General features: G+C 38.5%; 1 protein-coding gene across 1 annotated transcript; it reads right to left on the bottom strand.

Moving 5' to 3' along the window:
* Positions 1–1,246: 1,246 nt before the first annotated feature.
* Positions 1,247–18,184, bottom strand: LOC310682683 (uncharacterized protein C18orf63). The gene is made up of 14 exons (XM_083451764.1): positions 16,212–18,184; positions 15,227–15,305; positions 14,231–14,287; positions 12,504–12,615; positions 11,186–11,227; positions 10,180–10,256; positions 9,667–9,776; positions 8,951–9,047; positions 8,779–8,855; positions 7,398–7,581; positions 5,685–6,722; positions 4,381–4,500; positions 3,777–3,871; positions 1,247–2,362 (listed from the first exon to the last, which is right to left on the bottom strand). The coding sequence occupies exons 1-13, from the start codon at positions 16,343–16,345 to the stop codon at positions 3,812–3,814; spliced, it is 2,187 nt and encodes a 728-aa protein (XP_083307890.1). The 5' UTR covers positions 16,346–18,184; the 3' UTR covers positions 1,247–2,362; positions 3,777–3,811.
* Between the last annotated feature and the right edge of the window lie 3,333 nt (positions 18,185–21,517).

The raw sequence follows: 21,517 nt of genomic DNA, 5'->3' as shown, positions 1-21,517 counted from the left end.
AACATAAAATGGTTGCTTCAGTTGCATAGACTCCACAGGTTGTATCCAATTAAGCTCTACACAGAGTAGACCCATTGAAATAAATGGACCTTATTAATGGACATGATGAACTTTCAGTGGGTCTGCTTTGAGTATGACTAGTGTTGGATACAATCTAGTAAGTCTATTCCAGCAGCCCACTGAGGACTGCCTTGCTAATAGAAGTACAGAATGTACCCAGCAAAACATTGGTACTTCTGTAAGAAAATCCTGCTCACACAATGCACTTCAGTACATCTACAAGTGGTTAACATGCAATTTAAAGTTTTTTCCCCTCACTTTGTTGCCCACATTTTGGGGAAAATCTGAATTAAATGAGGGCAAAGAGTGGGCTGCCAGTTGAATGAGGACATTGTGTGGAAAATGTGAAAAACATGCACGCAGGTGATGCCTCATATCCATTTTAAACTGTCGTGCGTACACAGCCTCAATACCAGCAGTTGGGGAACAATGGTGGGAGGGAACTATTGTCTTCATGTTTAGTTTCTAGCGCTGCCCTGGTTCTCCAGAAGTTGCTTAGTCATGCTGGCCACATGACCCGGAAGCTGTACATCTGGGTTAGCGGAGTCTGTAACCTGAAGTGTATGTAACCTGAAGTGTATGTAACCTGAGGTACCACTGTATAAGCCTGTGACTTGATCCAGCACAGCTCTCTTATACTGATCATTTATGAAACTGTGGACCCATAGATATTGTGTGTTTACTTGGAAGCCCCACTGCATTCAATGTGGTTATGGGTTAAACTATATTAAAGGCATGTTTGAATTCCATGCTTGAGAGTCCCCACAGTATTTTCTTTACAAAAAAAAAAAAGCAGTTGCATTGCCCCCTCATCTGACTGCAACCACAAAAACTAGACCAGATTGAGGTACCCATAGCTACCTTTTAAAAATACAGACATAGATGTGGAGATCCTAAACCCAAGATTCTAACACAAATTAACATGTAGCTTGATGCTTTTTAGCAGGTAAGGATGGCACTACTAATCATGTCTGCATCCTGTCTCATATTAATATTATTGTATGATTCACATGAGTTCTTTACATTAATGTTTTTAAATAATGGGTCAGATTTTGTTAAAACATTCAGTGTGCTTTTTGGTTATATTACAGCCCAATCAAAAGTTGTGCCAACTTCTGATTTATTAAGGCATTGTGCCACCTTCCTTTTGCCCACTAAATTGAAAATTCGCAAGACAGGGTTCCAATCCTTTTAAAACAGAAGACAATTGTTTAATTAGTGGAATATTCAGTACTTAATTACAGTAGACAATTAAAGCCAATTAAATTTTGGCAGTCTCTTCACATAAGCGTAAATGGGTCTTTCTGTGATAGATTATGACATGGGAACCCAAGATACAAAATGAAAATACTTCATACATCAGCACTTTGTAATTTGGCAACGAAGCATGACCCCAAAGTTACTAGCCATTGTGAACTGTTTGCCTTAAAACAATGTTTTACTCTTTTCACATATTCTATTTTTTAAGGAAGTATAGCATATGCATGTATATAGCTATACTTGGAATGAACTTTGGCTGGAATGGAAATTAAGTTGTTCAATAAGTTAAATGCTTCAAATCAGGCTAAGAACTTTGACTGAATTAACAAATGAAAGATTAATAATTCAAGCTTCTCACCACTTGGTGACAAGAAGGACTCCAAGAGACATTTCAGTACATCTGATTCCATTTGCAGCAGGTGGCAGCACAGAGCCCCTACTCTATTTCAGTCAGTATCACCCATCTGTAACTACTCACAGAAATATATACAGTCCAGGGCTTCCACTCACACAGGAGAGCTTTTCAAACCCCCTCTTAAGGTTGGGGGTCCAAAGCAGTATTCTGAGAGGTGTGAGACACTGCCACCTCCCCATATGCATGCAGATATATAGTGGAGTTTGGATCCTGACCATTTATAACAACGATGAAAGCTGTCTTTTAAATTTATTTATTTAATGAGAATGAGCCTTAATATGCAATGTTATGCTGGCTCTGTGTAATTAAATGCAACGTATACATGAGAAAATGCATTTATACAATATACTGTAAAATCATTTCAAAATGTGCACTGCAACATTTATTACCACATATATCAATCAAAATTAGACACATATGAGACTTACATGTGATACAAAAGGAAAGAATATCACAATGCAGACAATTTTTTTTTTAAAAAAACACTTTTTCAGATGTAACAAACCTTATTAATGGAACAGTTTTAAAACAGATAGAAATCAACTAGGTTGACTATTCCACATCTTCTGAACAAAGTCTTTTGCAATTTGATTTTTTTCATACAATCACATGGCCTTGCTTTCACAGCTGTGGAAAAATAAAATACATAATATAACTATGTTGTCATGCTCTTTGCAATTTAGAACTACCATAAAGATATAGTGGCAAAGAGGAAAAAATCTTCAAAAGTTGAGTAAAACAATCAAAATAACAACTAATTAGGCAGTGCCAAGAATGTTTTGTGTGTTTCGTACTACCCCTAAGCCAACACTATTTCTAAACATATTCTCACATAGCCATACAATGCTTCACATTGCATAATACATACCTACACAAAAGCTGCAGCTTACAAAAAACAAAGAGAGTTTAGGAGTTATAGCTCATGAGCCTCTGAGGATGAGAGGGCTTATCTGCACCATACTCTAGCTTCTGGTTTGGTTGCTGTTCCCAAATATTGTGGGATAACCAGCCTCACATAAATCTAATTAAAACATGAAGTGATTAATGCCATAGAGTAAGCTCTCCTGTCAGGTTTAGCTAGGCCACTCCTCCTTACATTGGGAGGAGGGTAATCAAACCTACTGTTACCCATCAGTCTACCTGAGAAGCTCAAATTGTGAAAAGGTTTTGAGCTGGTTGCTGTAACTCAGACTACATGGCTCTTACAAACCATTTTTGTGTTCCTTTGCCAATAATTTCACCACTGTAACTAATCCAAGTTTTACTGCTTTTGTTTTCTGGCTGATGCATGGAAATGCACATGAAACTGACCTTTGGAGAATTTGTAAGTAAACCATTTTTAAACTTACTGAATGTGGGGTCTTTTTCTAAGCTAGAGGAAGATGGGAACTTTGGAAGGAACTTAGAAAGTCATATTTTAAAGGTCTAATAGCTTATATTTCCATGCTTTACTTTGCTGCACATTTTGTGATTTTAAACTTCTGCTGGGATTCTCTCACCAAATAATAGTTGCCCCAACCTTGGATCTTGACACCCAGGAATTCTCCTTTTGTATATCTATAATTTCCTTGTAACCAACACATATTGTTCTACAAGGACCACACATCTGTTTACTTTTGTTTTGCATTTTGTGTTACATTGCCATTTTGAATATACTGCCCATGGCTTTGCGTAAGCAACGCAGATCCCTCCCTGCCCCCCCCAACCTCTGACCATGAACTTTCCAGTGGAAAGAAGGTAAATTCATGTTCTGCGCAGGGGGCTTTTTTTGTATTTCTGGGCTTTTGTCATATTAGATTTATTTGCACATCTGTGTAGAGATGGGTCTTTGCACTCTAACAAAAGAAAAGTACTAGGAATGCTTGAAAACAAGGAAATACAATTCTTGGCATGTGGTAAGTAGTGCAAAATAGCTGAGAAGCACCATATAAGTAAAAATCTAGTAGCAAATAAAAAAACCTTATGTGATATTTATTTCATCAATAGCTATGATCATAGGAAGGGGTATAATAAAAGAAAGTACAATTTAGTGCTTACATACCAGTTTTTTCTTTCTTTCATCTCTAAATACTTATTCTAGTTTGATAGCTTACTGGTTCTTAGTTTCTTTGGCTTTGAGTAACTCATTTGTTTTTCCTGCCAACATGTTAAAGCATTAAAGCAAATTACATTTACAATTAAGAAAATCAAAATACTTTGAACTGAGTTGCATTCAGCCAAGAGCTACCCTAACAAATGTCATTCCTACCTATTACATATTTTCATGCTGAAATATTGAAGTAATGAGCATACAACATGTGACTAGCAAAACATCTAAGATATCATTCTAAACATTTTGATTAAGTTAAAATCAAAACCAGCCACATTTTTTTAGGCCATGGAATTGAAAGGTTTTACTATAAACAAGTAAATATTTCAGTCAAAATTACCATGTAATGGAGAATCAGAATATGGGACTGGAAAGTATGAATGATATTCTAGAATTAATTAATTTGCTAAAAAACCCAAACCTCCTATAAACATTTCTGAATAAGACCTTGTTCTTAATGTGGTGCTTTCCATTATCTGTTTTATGGATGAGTCAATACGGCAAATTCCCTCTCCTTGTTCTTGCACTAACATGCCTATAAATGGTATTACTAAACCTTTAACTGCTGTCTTTTCCCACTTCTGTTTGATGCAGATGCCGAGTGTGTTTCCATCTTTGACAAAATCTGAATTGAGTTTGTATCTTTGCAATGGGATGACTTGTTTGTCTTTGGTATCTTAAAAAAAAATATTATTCCGCCATTAATTTACAATCATACATGATTACAAATGTCCTTGGAAACGGAACTTTAAAAAATACGTATAGTGTGATGTGTCTTATCATTACAGTACATTCTGTGGAAAACTGTTAATCTTTTTACTGTTAATTTTAATTCTTTTTACTTGTTTTTAACTGCTCTTATTGATCATATTTCTTGTAAACCACTCCAAGTTTTACTACAAAGTGGTGCCGTATATAAATTTTGTTAAAATAAAAGGAATGAGAAGAAAACTGGAAAGAAAGCATATGCCTTTGGCAAGGTAGTTTACATGTTCAGTGCTAGCCCTGAGTATAAGGTTTTGAATTTTACAGAACTCCACTGAAAGTCTGATTATGCCATTTAATATACATCTTAAATGTACATTTTGTAATACTTTTAATTCTCTTTTAAGAGTGTCATGCTAATGTCAAAGACAATATGAGCTGACCTTGCTTTGCCATCTAAGGAAAAAAGTGGTCAAAATGTACCGGTAATCTATGCGGTGCAACCCAATAATACTCTTACTGAAGTTAATGAAAAAATGTTATTCATTTGTCTGGTAGAAAAAGACCAGCATCAAAATAAATGAAAAGGGTATTCTCACTTACCCTTCAAAAAGCACATAGTGAAAAACTCCCAGGCACTTTCTCATCTAGGCGCTGATCAGGTTGAAGCCTTAGTTTTAACCATGCAGTATCAGTATGGTGTTCAAATTATTTTCTAAGGCAGAAGTAGCTAAACTGTGTTGCCCTCCAGTTGTTATTGACTCAACTCCCATCATCCCAACAAGCATAGGTAAGTCAAGGATGATATGGGTTGTGGTCTAGAAACATCTGGAGGACCACAAGTTCCACATCCTTTTCTAAGGACACATCTGCACAGATTTGTTTTATTTTCTGTTGGGCTCAGCAGCGCTAATTAAGCCCATATGATTCCCACAGGCCATATAGCACGCACACACAGCCTGAACTAAGCACCTGATATTCAGATAGGGAAGGAAGGTACTTGTAAGAAACTGCTGGCTAAGCATGGGTGGCACAACCAATACCTAAGACATATACATGAAATTTGACACAAATTGACCCCCCCCCTTCTTTCTATGCTGTCTTTGTATGAATCAGCAGTATGAGGAAACTCCTATGCTGAAATGGATTAAATACCTTTATTACTTGGTATACCTGTAAGCAGTTGCCCTGCAGATGATGACTAGAAGTCTTAATGGTATCTTTCTGGGATATGGCTAGTGATTCTTTCTGATCTCCTTGTTTGGCCCTACTGTGTACTGAGCTGCATAAACTGTAAGCATTCATTTTCTCTTCTTCAGTTGAGCTTTGTATTTGATTGTGAAATATTCTGGGATTTCCCTCATTCACACCTGAGTGAGACATGCAGGGATAGGATTTCTTTGACTCATTGTTCAGGGTATTCTGGCTTGTTCTGAAATTTGAAGGTGTATTCAGATGCTGATGGACAACTGATACATGATGCACTGCAAGGTCACTAGGTGATTTCAAAGAGGAATTTAGTCTTATGGATTTGAATTTACTTGAATCCCTGTCTAAAACTGCTCCATTAGCTAAAGCATAATTTGCCAAGTGTCCATAATTCTCATTTTTCTCTTTTAATGCAAGTTTAGTAGACTTAACACTGGCTTTTCCAGTCTGTATCTGAAGAGCACTTCCGTTTGTAGTATTTTTTAATGATGCATCACGTAACAATTTCTTAACTTGATCTGTACTAGGCTTGAATACAGCCAATTTAGCAGCTGTGTTCATTACTTTAGAAGCATTCTGTTTTTTCTTTTCATGGGTGGCCTTTGTGGCCTGCTTATCCATCTGCAACAGCTTTCCTTTAAAGATGGGTATGATTCTGGTAGAATAATTTCTTAAAGTATTATTTGACGTTTTAAAAGATACATTTGAGTTTAGCATTCTTGCAGATTCTTCTGAAGTTTTTTCTTGTTTCCTGCTATACACTTTTCTCCCTGGAGCCTCAATGTTCTTGTCTTCTGCTAGTAAACTGAGATTAGTAAAAATATCTGTTTTTGGTTGGTTGGCTTTAAGCTCCATCTTGTGGCTATTTTCTATAGCACATGCTGAAGGACTGAGCATGCCTTTTTTTTGAATTACTGGTACTTGAGTCAAAGTTACCTTGCAGTTCCTTTTTCCAGTGAGATTGGCTGGTTTGGAGCTAACTTTCTAAAAACCGAGAAACCACAAAGTAATTTGAAATACATTGTGTACCATTAACAGGTTTTGTATACAACAATGTTTGGGGGAAATCTGAATTACTTGGGGCAGGAGGTGTGGGCTGCTACTTGAATGAGGACAACATTGTGTGGATGAAGTAAAAAAACAAGCAAGCATGCAAGGCATCAAATCAAATAAACTATATAGTTTAAGACTGCTAGGTGTCCTGTCATGTTGGGGGAGGATGCCATATAAATAGCACAATGATTAGTTTCTGAAGTTCTTGCTAGTTTCTGAAGTTATCCCACAAATCAGTGGAAAACTGCTCTTAATAATCAGAGATCCTAACTAGGAAGACCTAGAATCATTTTAGGCACATAACTATTTGCAGTTATCATGCCAGCAACAAGAGCAACCATCACATATCTGGTTGTCACAGTAAAAATTATGTGGGCTGCTTTGGTTTCCACGTGACTGCTGTGTCTGCTTTAATTGTTCACCCTCTTACTTCAGCCACTTCATATATTATCCCACTGTTATAAGAGCAGAAAGAGATGGCTTCTATGTGCCACAATGGCAAAAACCAAAGTACAGAAGCTGTCTTCCAAAGTTTCTAAAACTATTCCCAAGATCCACTAACAATACATCCAGGAATTTCAACAGGAATATTTAAATAGCCTTTACCTGTACAGATGATTGGGTAAGTTCTTTGGTGGCATATAATGCTTTGCTTATCATTTTAACAGGAAGCCCACAAATGTGTGGAATGACAGTCTTCAGATCAGCAGCAAAAGCACTTAGAACACCTTCTAAATCTACTCTAGGAAAGTACTGCACTGGCTGACTTCGTATGCAACTGAAAGGATATCTGAGCTGGTGTTAAGGACTGAAAGAAATTGTTTGAGAAATATACATAGAGAAGTTGCTTCATTCCTTGTGCAATGTGTATGATAAAGACAGGGGGTACAATCTCCTGCACAAGGTCTACTGAAATGAATGGAAGCTGCACACAAGTGCCCCTTTCCAGCTCTTGTTTATTGCAACAAGGCTTTCACTGGGAAATTTTCCTTGATTAAGGCCATGCTATATCTGCACCTTAGCAAGAATTGTGAAGAATGGGATCATTTGGCAGTTAGCACCACTGGCGCTCAAAAGTGTGTGCAGACTGCAAAAGGGCAAACACATAACTGTTGACAATGACCATTTAAACTTCCATAACAATTGATGTAATTGATGCACCTGTGCTAGCAAATGATGCATCTGTGCTGATTCAACTTAAAACTGAAATGGAGCACAAATAAAGTGAAGACAATTTGAATCAAGATTTAACAAAACAAAATAAGTTATGTTCATATGTATTTCAGTTATCTAAAGAATAGTGGTTCTAGTTCATGCAGTGCTCTGCAGCTGCTGCGATGCTACATAGAACATTACAGTGCAGCACAAAGAATTCTGTTTCTGAAAAACCCACCCTTTACTTACTTTAAAAAATAAATTTTGGGCCATTATGCTTTTTTCAAGCATGTTTTTACAACTATATAGATTCTGCCTGCTGAAATATCAGAAGCTGGGTAAAATGTTCTAATAGTCGGGATAATATTTCAGTGGCCTTCATACCTCCTTCTCCCTCCCAATGAAGATAAAAATCAGGATAAATGATTCAAAACAAGAAAAAAAATATCTAAATTTGTACAGAATTTAGGTCACAGGATTTAGCTTTTTGGTGTAGAATTTTGATTGTGTGTTTATGTGACCATTTGAAAAATGATTTATAACTCAAAGAAGATGAAATTATGTGTATTCAGAGTGGTGATAACTATTATTTGCACTTAACAAATGCTGAATGGGAAATAGCCTTTTATGTTCTCACTAAAATCAGAGACTTTAAAAGGGCTTATGTTATATTATGTCACTTTCATTTACTATGGAACTACTTGATAATTTTAACTACTGAGCTTGATTATTTTATGAAACTTTGTGTATAGCAGGTTTGGCCCATAATCTTAGGTAGGTGCCAAAAAGGAGAAACAAATTAATACATAAATATAAAGTTTATAAAAGATATGTGAATAGTTGCTCCCCTATCAGTTTGAAGTAAACGTTGCAGTAAATCCCAGGATCCTCCGGAAGAATATAGCCATACTGAAGAAAATATATATACATAAATAAAAGGAGGTTAAGAACTTGCTATATAAAATAGTCAACATTGAACAAATTATGTATTTGCATTCACTTACCAGATTTTCCCAGTGCAGCTGCAAATCACTATATGACTGGAATGGAGTATCGGGTGGAATTAGGTGGCTAATGCTTATGATCTGACCCATTTTCATGCTGTGCAGAAGTAAGGAAAGAAAACTAAAAAATAATAATTCCATGCCATATAATGAGATAGAAAACATAGTTACTTTCATGACAGATATGAATTGTGCTGGATGATCCTACAGTCCACCCACACCAGTGAGTGATTTACAGCATTGTAACTTAACTTGGCTAGTGAAACAATTTGCCTGTTTTACAGGAAGTAGATCAGAAACTGAACTGTCACTCTTTGTTTATAATTTAACAGTAAAATTTTATCTGCTACAAAGCTGTGACATTTTCGACAGTCTCTCATACAGAAAAAGCTGGTAACGCAAATTTATCTGCAGATATCACTTACAGTTTGATACAAGGAAAACAGATAGAATAAATTTTCCTATGGAAATGTGTAAAGATTAAAAATAGTATGCAATAAAAATAAAAATATAGACTTTGAAAAATTCCTTTTTAAAAAAAATAATGAATATGCCAATTGAATTTGTATGAACACTTATGAAAAGTCGACATTGGTCATGAAATGTTTTTTCTCCTTGAGTAATCAATTTCCAAACTAGCCATAATTACTAATACATATTACAGGAGATGTGTTGTTCATCTCATTAGCATTTCTTGTTGAAATATAAAAACATACCTTGGCAAAACATAGCACCAGTTACTTAAAATTGAGTATTTTTGAATGATAGCATTATTATCACTGTCAAATTTCTTTAAGATGTTTGCTGAAATATTAAATTCTTCAAGCTGAGAATAGAAAAAAATCAATAAAGTAATTTTTCAAAGTATCTGCAAACATATACGGCAAGTAAGTATTATGCATTAAAATAATTAAGGTACCATAAAAACCTATACAGCATTCATCTACTTATTATGAAATCAAAACTTCATGAGTACATTGGCTTATAACCAACACGGCACTAAGCAACAATCTCACCAGTACAAATATTTCTCTTTGCAGAATGGGACTCCCCATCCTGCACACTCACTAAATCTGTTCTGCAGATTACCCAACCCTCTGGAGCAGATTTGGAGAAGGTGTAGGGTAAGGAAGGGGAAAGTGTCATGAATAATAAATAAACCCCCAATAGGATGCAGACTTGCAGGCCTAGTTAAAATGCAAGTAGAAAACATTGATTTACTCCTGTACCTCAGGTGGTGGCAGACGTACTGTGAAAACTTCGACACTAATGCAGAGCTGAGTCTCTGATACATTGATGTCCATAACTAAAATAAAATTTGTAATATTCAGATAATTAATAGGCAAAACCATTGTGCTTAATTTTAAACGAAGTTTCCAACCAACAATTTACACTATAGGAATCTGGCAAATCCAAGAGCTTAAGCATGTAGCAAATAGCCATCCCGCCTTCTCTGTGTAGCCCTAGCACTTTTCCTGGCAAAAGGGTTGTTTGCAGCAGCTACAGTTGTTTGAGCTATAAGGGAATTTGAACCCATGCTTGAGGAAAACCATAGTGCTTATGGTTCCAGACATGAATTGCTGATCTCCTAAAGGTCACAGAATTAGTAGCAGTAGAGGGGCATTCTAGGTTTTTCCTGGTAGTTTACTTGTGCCTTGTATTGGGGAGTGACATAATATAGGCATTTTTGTCATCACTGCATGTTGACAACTGCCTTTCATGCACACGTTATGTGCAGTCATCTTACTGGCCTCTGATTGCCACTTGACAATGGGAAATATATGCATAATCTGCCTTCATGATGACTGATATACCAGGCTATTAAAGATACATGACAGGATTCACCTAATAAAACCCATCAGCAAGGGCTTCAGTGTGCCCAATGGGGCTTTCCCCCCTCCTCAGCCCCCCAAAATTGGCTCAGGGGGGTATTGAGAGAACCCCCAGTGTGTGGTGGGAGAGAGGAGAGGGATTGTTCCATCTGGCAAGCTGATATGCTTGTGCAGCCTGAACATTTGTAATAGCCTGACATAGCATTCCACCGAAAGATATCTTCATCAGGTTCCAACAAAGCAAACATAGTAGAGGTTCAGCTGGTGATCCTCTGTACCTGCATTTGATGCACAAATGATTCCATTATTTTTCAACCACACTGACATGGGTACACATATCACCAAAATAATTTCAGGTCCTGAGAGGGCAACATATATTTTCTTCAATCAATATTGTACTTACCAACTGCATTTTGCTTTCCCCTTTGTGACAGAAAATCTTTCCCTTAACAAATGGAATTGGTACATATTATAAAACAAATATGCCTGCTGCCTTTATAAAGCCTTTACAAATCAGTATTTTGGGAAGGATCTGGTTTCTCCAGTCTAAGGCTGCCTCAAAATAGATTCCTTCTGCAGTATGAAGCTTGGGTTCTCAAACATTTCACCCCCGGGGTCCACTTGAGATGACTAGAAGTTACTGAGACCCACAAGACACAGAATGGTGGTGCAGGGACAAAGCCAGAAAGAAAATGGTGCTAAATGGAAGCAGAGTTTGACATAATCCGTTGGCAATGATGGATATCATTTTCCACTGATATCTAATCCATTTTAGGAAATTCTTTGTCACAGCATTTTCCTTGTGACAAGGAGTTCCATAACTTAGCTTTCCCCAAGCTAAGCACAGACTGGAGCTGGAGGTACTATGACTCAAAATCCCAATTTTAGACAGAATTTGCTGATCCAGAGCATCTAAATCAGGGGTTGTCAAACCTTTTGGATCAAGGGACACATTTTTTTTTATTTTCAGAGAGGGCTGAGGGCACCAGTCACTAAACCTTTTATCTCACTCTTTAATTACCTTCAGCACCTCCTCTGGTCCTTTGGGGGTGGAAACTATCCTTACCTTTTCTCTGTCTCCTGGCCATCTTTATTTTGCATACAAGGAGTTGGTGCAGGCATTGGTCCCACCAAAAGGCTATGGCATGGCTAGGGAGTGGGGCAGGCTAGACTGTGCAGTTGAGCCCCACTGAATGAAAAATACAGTATCTTGAATGGAGTCATGACAATTCAAACAAGCTGACAAACTTGTCTAGGCTTTTCATACGTAGGGTTTTATATGGAAGTGAATATGTTTTATTTCTCAGAGTTGTGCTTTATCTTCTTTGAACCTGTAAATGCACAACTGTCATGTCAAATACCATTTGGCAGGAGTTCCGGTAGTGAACAAGCAGTGTGTGGTCTGATGAAATATGAACAAAAATTCTTGTTCTAGTCATGCTATGCAGTTTAGCTCAGTGCTATTCAGTCAGTGTCCTATGGGACCTTTATTCCTTTTTCTCAACTCTCCCAAACTAGTTAGTACTAGGGGAGGTGACTGCCCAGATCAGAAGGAATATGCAAACATGGGTATTATAAGCATTTTCTAAAGTAACACTTAAAATTTCCTTAGGATCACTTGACAAAAGAAGATCTAAAGCTAGCAAATTGGCAATGTATGCAGAAAACAGCAAATATATAACACTACATAGGACTGTGATTGTAAAAGGTAGAATAAATACCTTGTATCAAGAGATGACCAGCTTGGTTCCAATTAGGAGCAAGTTTGGCTATAAGTGTATAGGACAGGCAGGTTTGAAAGACAGCTGGAACAACTCTCTCTGGCATTGCCATCTAGTGTGATAAACCAAAAAACAATAAAAAATACATGCTTTCTCTTTCAAAATATGCTAATCATAGAGCATACTGACACAGTATGAAGTTGATTGATCCTTGCAGCGAAGTACATTCCACTCTGTCTAGCCACAGCTCTTCTTTACCAAAGGGCCAAATTAAATGGGGTGACCAACAATTGCAATTGGCAGTTGTGGGAGAATTTTCTGTTTGGTAAAACAGATGGTTTGAAGGGCAGGATACAGATCAGGACCACAGTGTGGGGAGAGAAGAGATGTAATCCACTGCCTCTGCCATGGTTTTTATCTTGATTGTCTCCACCAGGGAGGGAGGAGCTATTATTTGCAGGAGGGAAGCTGCCGGATAACAGCTGGGCAGGTGACCCATGGTGGGGACAAAGGGTAAAATATTATCTCCCACAATGTTGGTTCCAATCTGAGTTGTTATCTACTAAACAAAAAAACAATCATTCAGTTCCCAGTGATGTGATTGAAATATCTAGATTTGCCTTGGAAAGTGCTAACACAGCTTCCCAGTGTGCAGTAAATTACACAAGTTATTTTTCTTGGTTCAACATAATGTAGCAGTGTTGTATACTATTACAATTGTATAACATCTATGCTAAAAAATGAAGTGAAAATGTAAGCTCTGTACTGAGGTACAGTCCTTCAATAGCCACCAATTTACATGTTTTCTAATTTTCCTGGTTGGAGAGGAACGGTGGGAGAAACCAGCTGGGGAACCACCAAGGGAAGAAGACTCAGAGCCCAGAGAGTGGTGGTGGGACAATGATGAGTGGTCAGAGGGAGAAGACTGGGAAAGGGAGGTATTGGAAGCTGAGGAGGTAACAGGCCTTAGTGAGCTGGGAAAGTGTGTAACAGAGAGAAGTTCCGAATCAGAGGCAGAAGCTGAAGCAGGAGGTGGAGAGAGGCCAAGAGGCAGAGATGAGTCAGGCTGGTGAAGTGTCATGGGTGTCTCCTCCTGCTGCTGCAACAAGCTCCTCTCCCTCTTGTCTCCCTGAACCAAAGGCAGGAAAAGGGTGGAAGAGCGATTGGCAATGCACAAGTCACAGTCTCCGATTACTTGGAAATAAACCCTGGAGAAAAGGGGACTTAGACAGCTGTAGAAAGGCAGGGATCTTCCGTATCAGCAACTGATTCATGGGAACAAGACCTATTGGAGATAAGTTTCACCATGTGATTTACCGCTGGCTCACTCCTGAAATTCACCCTTTTCTTTTTCACTTTTCCTACAGAAAATTAGTTTTGTATTGATAGATAGCAGATCAGGGGGCAGAAACCTACAAAAACAGTTTTCTGTTGATTTATACTAATAGCAAACTCATTATCCAAGTGTGGATTCTTATACAGCCAAAACAGCAAGCTTGGGTGAACTGGTGAGGCATTGAACTGGTGATTAAAATATAATCAACTTGTGTTACTACAGGGAGTCCTAGGTAAACTGCCACCAGCCACTGGACTGGGCATTATAAAGAAAACTTTTCAGAGAGCTAGGTTTTATGGGAGGTATATACATTTAGCAAATAAACAAATCAAATAAGTATATGCAATTGCTAAACAATGTAACTAGGCTTAGAAACATTTTTATTACTTACTATAGATCTGTTTTTCTCTATATAAGCTTGAAATTTTCCTGACTTATAGAAGAGTATCTAAAACAAGCAAAACAAACAAATATATTACAAATAGATACCGTTTGGATACATTTAATGAAGATAATCTTACATTTTTTTGAGAAAAATGCAATTGATCTGTCCCATATGTAGAAATGTTGAAATTTTCTCTAAATGACAAAAATCACCACAAAGAAACGATGTTATTTGGTTTGTTCATGACAGTTGTTTGTCTTTAGAATCTTTCTAAACTCATGTATTTAAGGGAATAATCTTTATCTTTGTAAGCATGTACATTTGCAGCCCTGCTAAGGAGCCTCATCACTGGCTTGTTCTCTGGTATAATATGAGATAGAAAGAATAGGGGGTTAATGTCACAGATTTAGGGATTTAGGGGAGCGCTACTGGTTCAGTCACTTTGGGTGCAGAACTCGGAGTTGTTGCAACTATGATATAGAATGAAAGGTGGGGGGGGGTGGCTTGCTGAATTTTGGCATCACACAGGATGCTGTTGAAATTTGAGACCCCCAGGCCTACCACTGAATGTCTCCCAGTTTTTCCTCCTTGTTCTTGGCCTCCAACCTAACCAACCATTGTAGCCAGAATGTTTGTTCCTCAGCCATATGATCAACATTTAAATTAAAGATGGGAGGCCTCTCATGCTTTCTGTGGTTGCTTGGAGTCCTATAAGACTTTGGGGTCTTTAGGGAAGAGCCATGTCATTCCAATTGCCAGGGCAACCAGCCTCTATACTTTTCTGCTTGTACAGCTTCACCAGTTTACTGTTGCTTGGCAACTTGGTTTCAGTTTTCCAGATCTTGGATGGGGAGTGGCAGTTTATTCCCTGGGGAAATCTTGTCCTGGCAAACCCTGACTTCATAAGCTCAGACATAAGTGTGCTCAATATCTTGTCCAGGGGATCTTGGATCATCTATACTCTGAATTTATATATAAGTTACCAGAAATATTATTACTGACCGTCATAACCACTGAAATTTGATTCAATGTTCCAGGAACAGGTGAAGAAAGCACATCTTGATGCAGATGCAAGAGTTGCCTAGGTAAAGCATTCAAAACTTGTCACTAACCTCCACGATTCCATACTAGTAAAGCTACAACGCAAAGTACACTGCACTCTACAATTTTTTTTCTTTTAGTCAACATTCTTTAAGATGTTGCTTTACAGTCCTCTAAGTGTCCTCAGAATAACTGGCCATTAACTATGTATATTCTTTAATTCCATGTATCTTACCATAGATATTACCCATGGAAGTGAAGCACAGTTGATCAATTAGCAGAAAACAAAAATCCTAGCAAATGCAATTTCATATGTATGGATGCAATACCCAGTTTTATATGTAAATTCTACTGGCCCATTCTTAAGACCTGATGTGCCAGCAAGCACAGGTCCACGTGGTCTGAGGCTAGGCTACAATTTTTAGAGGGAGACTAAGTCAGGGGTCCTTTACTTTTGAAATCATTTGAAGTGATGCATATTGTGATAGTGCCGTAGTAGCATAAGTTTTGTGATGTCGTAACAAAATCTTTATTGAGTCTTAAATATTTAATAATGTGTCTTCATTATTGACTGGGTGCCTAAAACTGGCTTTAGTCAGAGGCAGCAAGTGCTTTATACACTCGCCTTCTTCTTATCATTTTGGCATTTATTAGTGTACAAAGCATCTGAATTGTGAAGAAAGAATATCAGAACTTGAGCTATACAGCAACTCTCACAGTCACAGCAGAGTGTTCCTTGGCTCAGCAAGCTGCAATAGGGTTGTGGGACCCTCCGCAGATAGTCTCAGTGCCTGTGATCTAACCATGATAAGCAACCTATATGTAAAAACATCAATGCATGCTTCCCCCCCCCCAGCATCATCATTCCCCCTTCTGCCATGTATCCACTATGAACTTCATTAGGATAGCAAAGGTACTAAAAATACAATAAGCAAATTTCCTTTACCTGCACATCTTCCTTTGTGCTGTTCTAATTTCTGTTGCTGCCAACTGAGAATTGAGTGTAACCTTCACGGCACAGAGTTTTCGCAGCTCAGGCAGACTGATGAAAAACAAAGACTGGCACGTAACGTCATTCATATTGCTTTGCTACAAGAACTGAGCTACAAGAACTGAGTAACCTCTGACCTATAACAAGGTGGAGGGTGGGAAATAATTATCAGAAAGGGTACATATAAATAAAGGCAAATTAATATAAGAAAGAGGAGGTAGGTGAGAAGAAGTTAGGTTTTTCAGTAGCATGTTTCTGGGGGAGGATTACTGTACTGCATTATACGGAGAGCTGCCTCTGAAGACAGTATGGAAACTTAAGCTGGTGCAGAATTCGTCGACCAGGTTGATTACCAGGGCAAAACGGTTTGAGCATATCACACCAATACTGGCCCGACTGCACTGGCTGCCATTTAGTTTTGGGCCCAATTCAAAGTACTGGTTTTGACTATAAAGCCTTAAATGGTTCAGGATAGCAATACCTCAAGGATCACCTCTCTTCATATGAACTGACACAGACCCTGTGATGACCATTTGAGGCCCTTCTTTGTGTGCTGCCTTTTCTGTGGTAGCTCTCTATTTGTGCAATGCTCTCAGCAGGAAGGCTCATCTGACACCTTCATTACATAGCTTTAGGCACCAGGCGAAAACGTATTTCTATAACCATGCCTTTGGCTGATTAAACATTCTATGGTCTTTGAAATGTGTGTGTTTGTGTGTGATTGGTTTTTGTTCTCATTTTGTATTTTTATGTTGTAATCTTCAGATGGAGGGCAGTATACAAAATTAATAAATTATCATGATAAATAATAATGGCATATGGGACTTCTGACTATAGAGCATGGCACATAGTAGAACAGAAAGCAGTTTTGTGAACATCAGTAGTGCCTTCTTTATTCAGTCATATCAAACAGAGCCAGAAGCAGCACACAAGCTGCTTTTCAGCCCAACTTTTCATTCACCAAACATCATTCTGAAAACTGAATACCCAAATATATGACCAAATAACCCTCAAAATTTAAGTACAGTAATTGTATATCACTGGTATTATTTGGTTATATATTCAAGCTGATTGTTGTGATGACCAGTAAGAGATTAGAACTTTGATTTGCTGAGGGGAGTTGATTGTACAGGAAAAAGGAGCTTTGTGTAGTTTAAACTAAATTCAAATTGTTTCCTAAAAACAACTGCCTAGGTACATATTTCTACCTAAAAAACTAACGTGGGAGCGCATCAGAAGTCTGAAGGAAAGCTTTCTCTTGAGGCTGAGGTAGGGAAGACTGTTGAAAATCCCTCATCCTTAATTGTTGACAGTTATGCTATTACGACATGACGACACTAGTAGTTCTACTTTTCTTGCAGTTCTTCCCTTACTTTCCCCCCTTCAGGCCTAACGTTACCAGAAAGATGAAAAACTTGAAAATCAGGAACTAAATCATGCAACCTTTCTCTTACAGAAGATGATTTTGGGGCAATCTGTTTATTCCTATATTACTTGTTCACAATACCCAGTGGTGGTTCTTATATGTGAATGGACAATCACAGATATTCCGTAATCCTGCCAGTGGGCATGACCCATGGCGTGGTGACTCAAGACACAGCCTTCTCGGTGGCAGCACCTTGACTACCTTGACTGAGGAAATACAATGGGCACTGAGGCTGTTAAGTTTCAGATGTCAACTACAAACACTTTTGCTCACTTGGGCTTTAGGGATTTTTTTCCTCAGTTTTTAACAATGTTGCTATTGCGCTGCTGTATAATGTTATGCTTAAAGCCGTACTGCTTGTAATTATTGTGTACAGCTGGTGTGCTTATTATCACATGGTTCCCTGCCCCGTCAAGAGGAAGGGTGGCATATAAAGAAAATAGTAATAATAATATATTCAGTGATGCTCAGTTGGGTCCATTCACACATTCAGCTGCCCCTCACAAAGCAGGCCCCTGTGGCTTATGGATGCCTATTGCTGTATGTATGCCACAGTCCTGTTGCCAGCCACCATTTGCCCAGAAAGTCTAGTTTGTCTCTGATGGTCAAGCTGCGAAGAGTTTTGAGGGCAGCCTTTGAATCTGTTCCAAAGATCTGAGCGTCCTGAGGTGGATCTCTCCTCTTACTGGGAGGGCTACCTCGAAAGACAGAGGGGAAGAGCCCCAGTGAGAAGCCGAGCATAGAAGCCACCTAGCAAGAAAAGCGCGGGAAACGTGAGGGGGGGAAGAACGTTACACAGGCAGAGTCCACTGGAAGCGCCCTCTGTGAGGGGAGCAATCCCGATGACAGAAAGTTGGGAGAAAATGGAGTCATGAGGGAGGAGACGGAGAAGGAACACGATATATGATATGAAGCGGGGGGGGGGGACTTTTCTGCTGAGAACAGAAGGAAACCGGCTCCCCGCCTCCTCTTCACAAGCTTCTCAACTTTCCCCTCGCAACTCTCCCGCGGGGTTTAGGAGGGAGATAGTGTGAGGGGGGAAATGACTAAGTACTTTGGGGGGGGGGTATGCGGAACAAGCCCCCGCTTCTTGCAAGGCAGCCTTGGATGTAGCGTCCAAAGTTCAGGAGAGGCGCCCGGTTCTGCAAAGGGCAACCTTTAGTCCTGGAAGGAGGCGGCGTCGGAATGAGGAACAAAGCAGCCCAGCAGCAATGCGACTTCTCATCTCCTGCAGATAACCTATGCTGTAACATTCCCGGGGCCTGCCTGCTAGGAAGCACAAGTGTTTTTCTCCTTGAATCGAGGACCCTTTCCATATCTCTCTCTCTCTGAAGGTCTTGCAATTGGTTAAAAAAAAAACACATTCCTTTTTACTGAGCCTCAGATCACATACAGTGCTGGACTTTCAAAGTTCCCTGAGTTCCCTGCTATACTGTGGTGCAATTTTGAGAGGGTTTATTTTGAACAAAGTCCCATTTGCTTATTTCTGCTAGCTCCAGGGGGTGATTTCCTTAATGACCATGGCAGAGAATCGTAACAAGAATTCTTGTTTGGATCCCAGAAAACTGCACTGTGTATGTATAGAATCCTAGAATTTGTAGAGTTGGAAGGGATCACAAGGGTCAATCTAGTTCAACCTCCTGCAATGCAGGAATCTAATCTAAAGCATCCATGTAGAAGTGTACAAGATGACATATTACTCCTAAAGTATTATGTATAATATATTTTTCTGTCTCAAGGGGATGGGGGTTCACCATTTCGGCCACCCAAATTTTAGGAACAACTGGCATGTAATGTGTGAATGCTATAGTAAGCATATAGATCTCTGCGTATTTTAGAAAACCATCTTCCTTTTGGTTTTTCAGCCAAACTTGTTTTTGGTTTTTAAACTAAACACTTGAATGTTTTAGACAGCAATCATATACTGTATCCACTCAACTGGGAATAAGCCCCTTTGAAAACAGTAGACCTATATAGCATTATACTGTTACTGAAGCAGTTTTTAATTCAAAGGAACTTTGTTAGAGACTAATGGAGTTCACATCAGATATCATACCTGCTCAATTGTGAAATATTTAACAGTTTTGAACTGACATAGTCTTGAATAGGTAAATAAGGCTCTAGAATAGAAAAACTGCCAAGAATCTTGCAGCACATTAAAAACAAATGACTACGATATAAAGTTAGAAACCTTTATAAACCAGAGCCTATTTAATTCAATTGCAACTGCTGAAACAGTGCTAGTGAGCAATCTTATGTACAAGAAGCTGGTGTAAAGCAAACCGGTGTAAATTAAGCTGATGTAAATTTATACGAGATCCAAACTCTTCAGCAGCAGGAGTGCTACTGTCTAAAGCCAACCTAAGTATGGCTGAGGGAAAACAAGTCTTTAAAATAGTGTTTGAGTTATACCATTGTTTCCCAAGTGGACTTAATACATATGTATCTATCAAGAACATAGATTCTCAGGCTTAATACCCTAGGATATTCAACCACTTCAGATGGTTGCATATTAATGAGGCCCACTAGTTACAAAATGTGGTACTGGGACTGAGCCAGTCAATATGGTGGCAGTTGGAGATAAAATTTGGCATTATATGCTGGCAATTACTTACACTACTGTCAACTGATACCTAATACATTTTTGGAAATTGGTAAATTCTTTGCCATAGTCTTTTTTTTTTTTTGTAGCAAGGAGTTCCATAGCCCAGCTTTTTTCAGACTAAGTGCAAACATTTGCTGTGAGGTATTGTGACTCTCCAATTTGGAAGAATTTGCTGATCCAGAGACTCTAAATGGATTCTTTCATATTATCTCTTACTACCTCCACATACCTCTCGGTGTATTTTATTTTTTTTTAAACCAAATTTCTGGTAATTTATTCTCCCATTCTCCAATTTGTACCCTATTCTCCCTGCTCCCCAAACCCCACTCTGCAAGTTTCTTTCATCCCTCCTCACTGGTCCTTTTCACTTCTCCTATAACAGCTTTCCTCTTTTATCCCTTTCCTTGCTATTCCCACTTTGTTTATTCATAATAAATATGAACTTCTTATCTCATTTTCTAATTTCCTTCAACATCTCTTCTGGCCCTTTCCCCTCAGGGGAAGCACTTCCTTCCCTTCTTTGTCTCCATCTACTCAGCATGTTCTTCTCTGGCGATCATTTGTAGCCAAGTAATATTGTCTTCCATAAATGTAAAGTGTTGCTGGTACTGGCATCAGTCCAACCAAAAGGCTATGCCACTGTTAGGGTCAGGGCAGTCTGTGGCACTGTGGCCCACCTGAAAGTAGCCCAAGGTGGGTTCCTGGCTGGCTCACTGTTTGAGAAACAGTGATGTAGAGAATTCATATCTTGCAACTCCATAAGGTGTCCAAAGCAGATAACAACTCAACCGCTTCTTACAGGTGCCACATAATACCGGTTCTGCATTTCAAAGAATCAATTTTTTTATTGTTGCAGCAGCTGCACTTGCCTACTGACATCTGGTAGGCTCCTCACTGTACTCTTTTAGGCACTTGCTAAAAGCATTTCAGTTTCAGCAAGCCTGCCCTGATGTTGATGAGAGTTTGAATCTACTTATTTTCATTCTGTTTGATTCTTCTTTTAATGTTAATGTTTCTTGTTGATATTATTATTATTTTGTTTTATCTGTTTTATAAACCGCTTTGAGGGTCGCTTTTACAATCAAGCGTTGTAACAATTTGCTGGGCAAAAGATAGCTGCATTGCAGGGAGTTGAACTAGAGACCCTCTTGGTCCCTTCTTACTCTAAAATTCTATGATAATTTTTATGAAATAAAATAAACAAAAAAGCAATACAGTAATAAGAAACAC

The sequence above is a fragment of the Podarcis tiliguerta genome (genome assembly GCF_965153285.1).
Source record: "Podarcis tiliguerta genome assembly, chromosome: 7".
Lineage (NCBI taxonomy): Eukaryota > Metazoa > Chordata > Lepidosauria > Squamata > Lacertidae > Podarcis > Podarcis tiliguerta.
This window is presented reverse-complemented; position numbering and strand designations above follow the sequence as displayed.

Excerpts from the sequence above, each read along its gene's own strand:
- LOC310682683 (XM_083451764.1), bottom strand. The coding sequence starts at position 16,345 with ATGAATGACGTTACGTGCCAGTCTTTGTTTTTCATCAGTCTGCCTGAG. Across the intron at positions 8,856-8,950 it reads AGCTGCACTGGGAAAATCTG|TATGGCTATATTCTTCCGGA; the intron begins GTAAGTGAATGC and ends TATTTTCTTCAG. Across the intron at positions 6,723-7,397 it reads TTACCCAATCATCTGTACAG|AAAGTTAGCTCCAAACCAGC; the intron begins GTAAAGGCTATT and ends CTCGGTTTTTAG.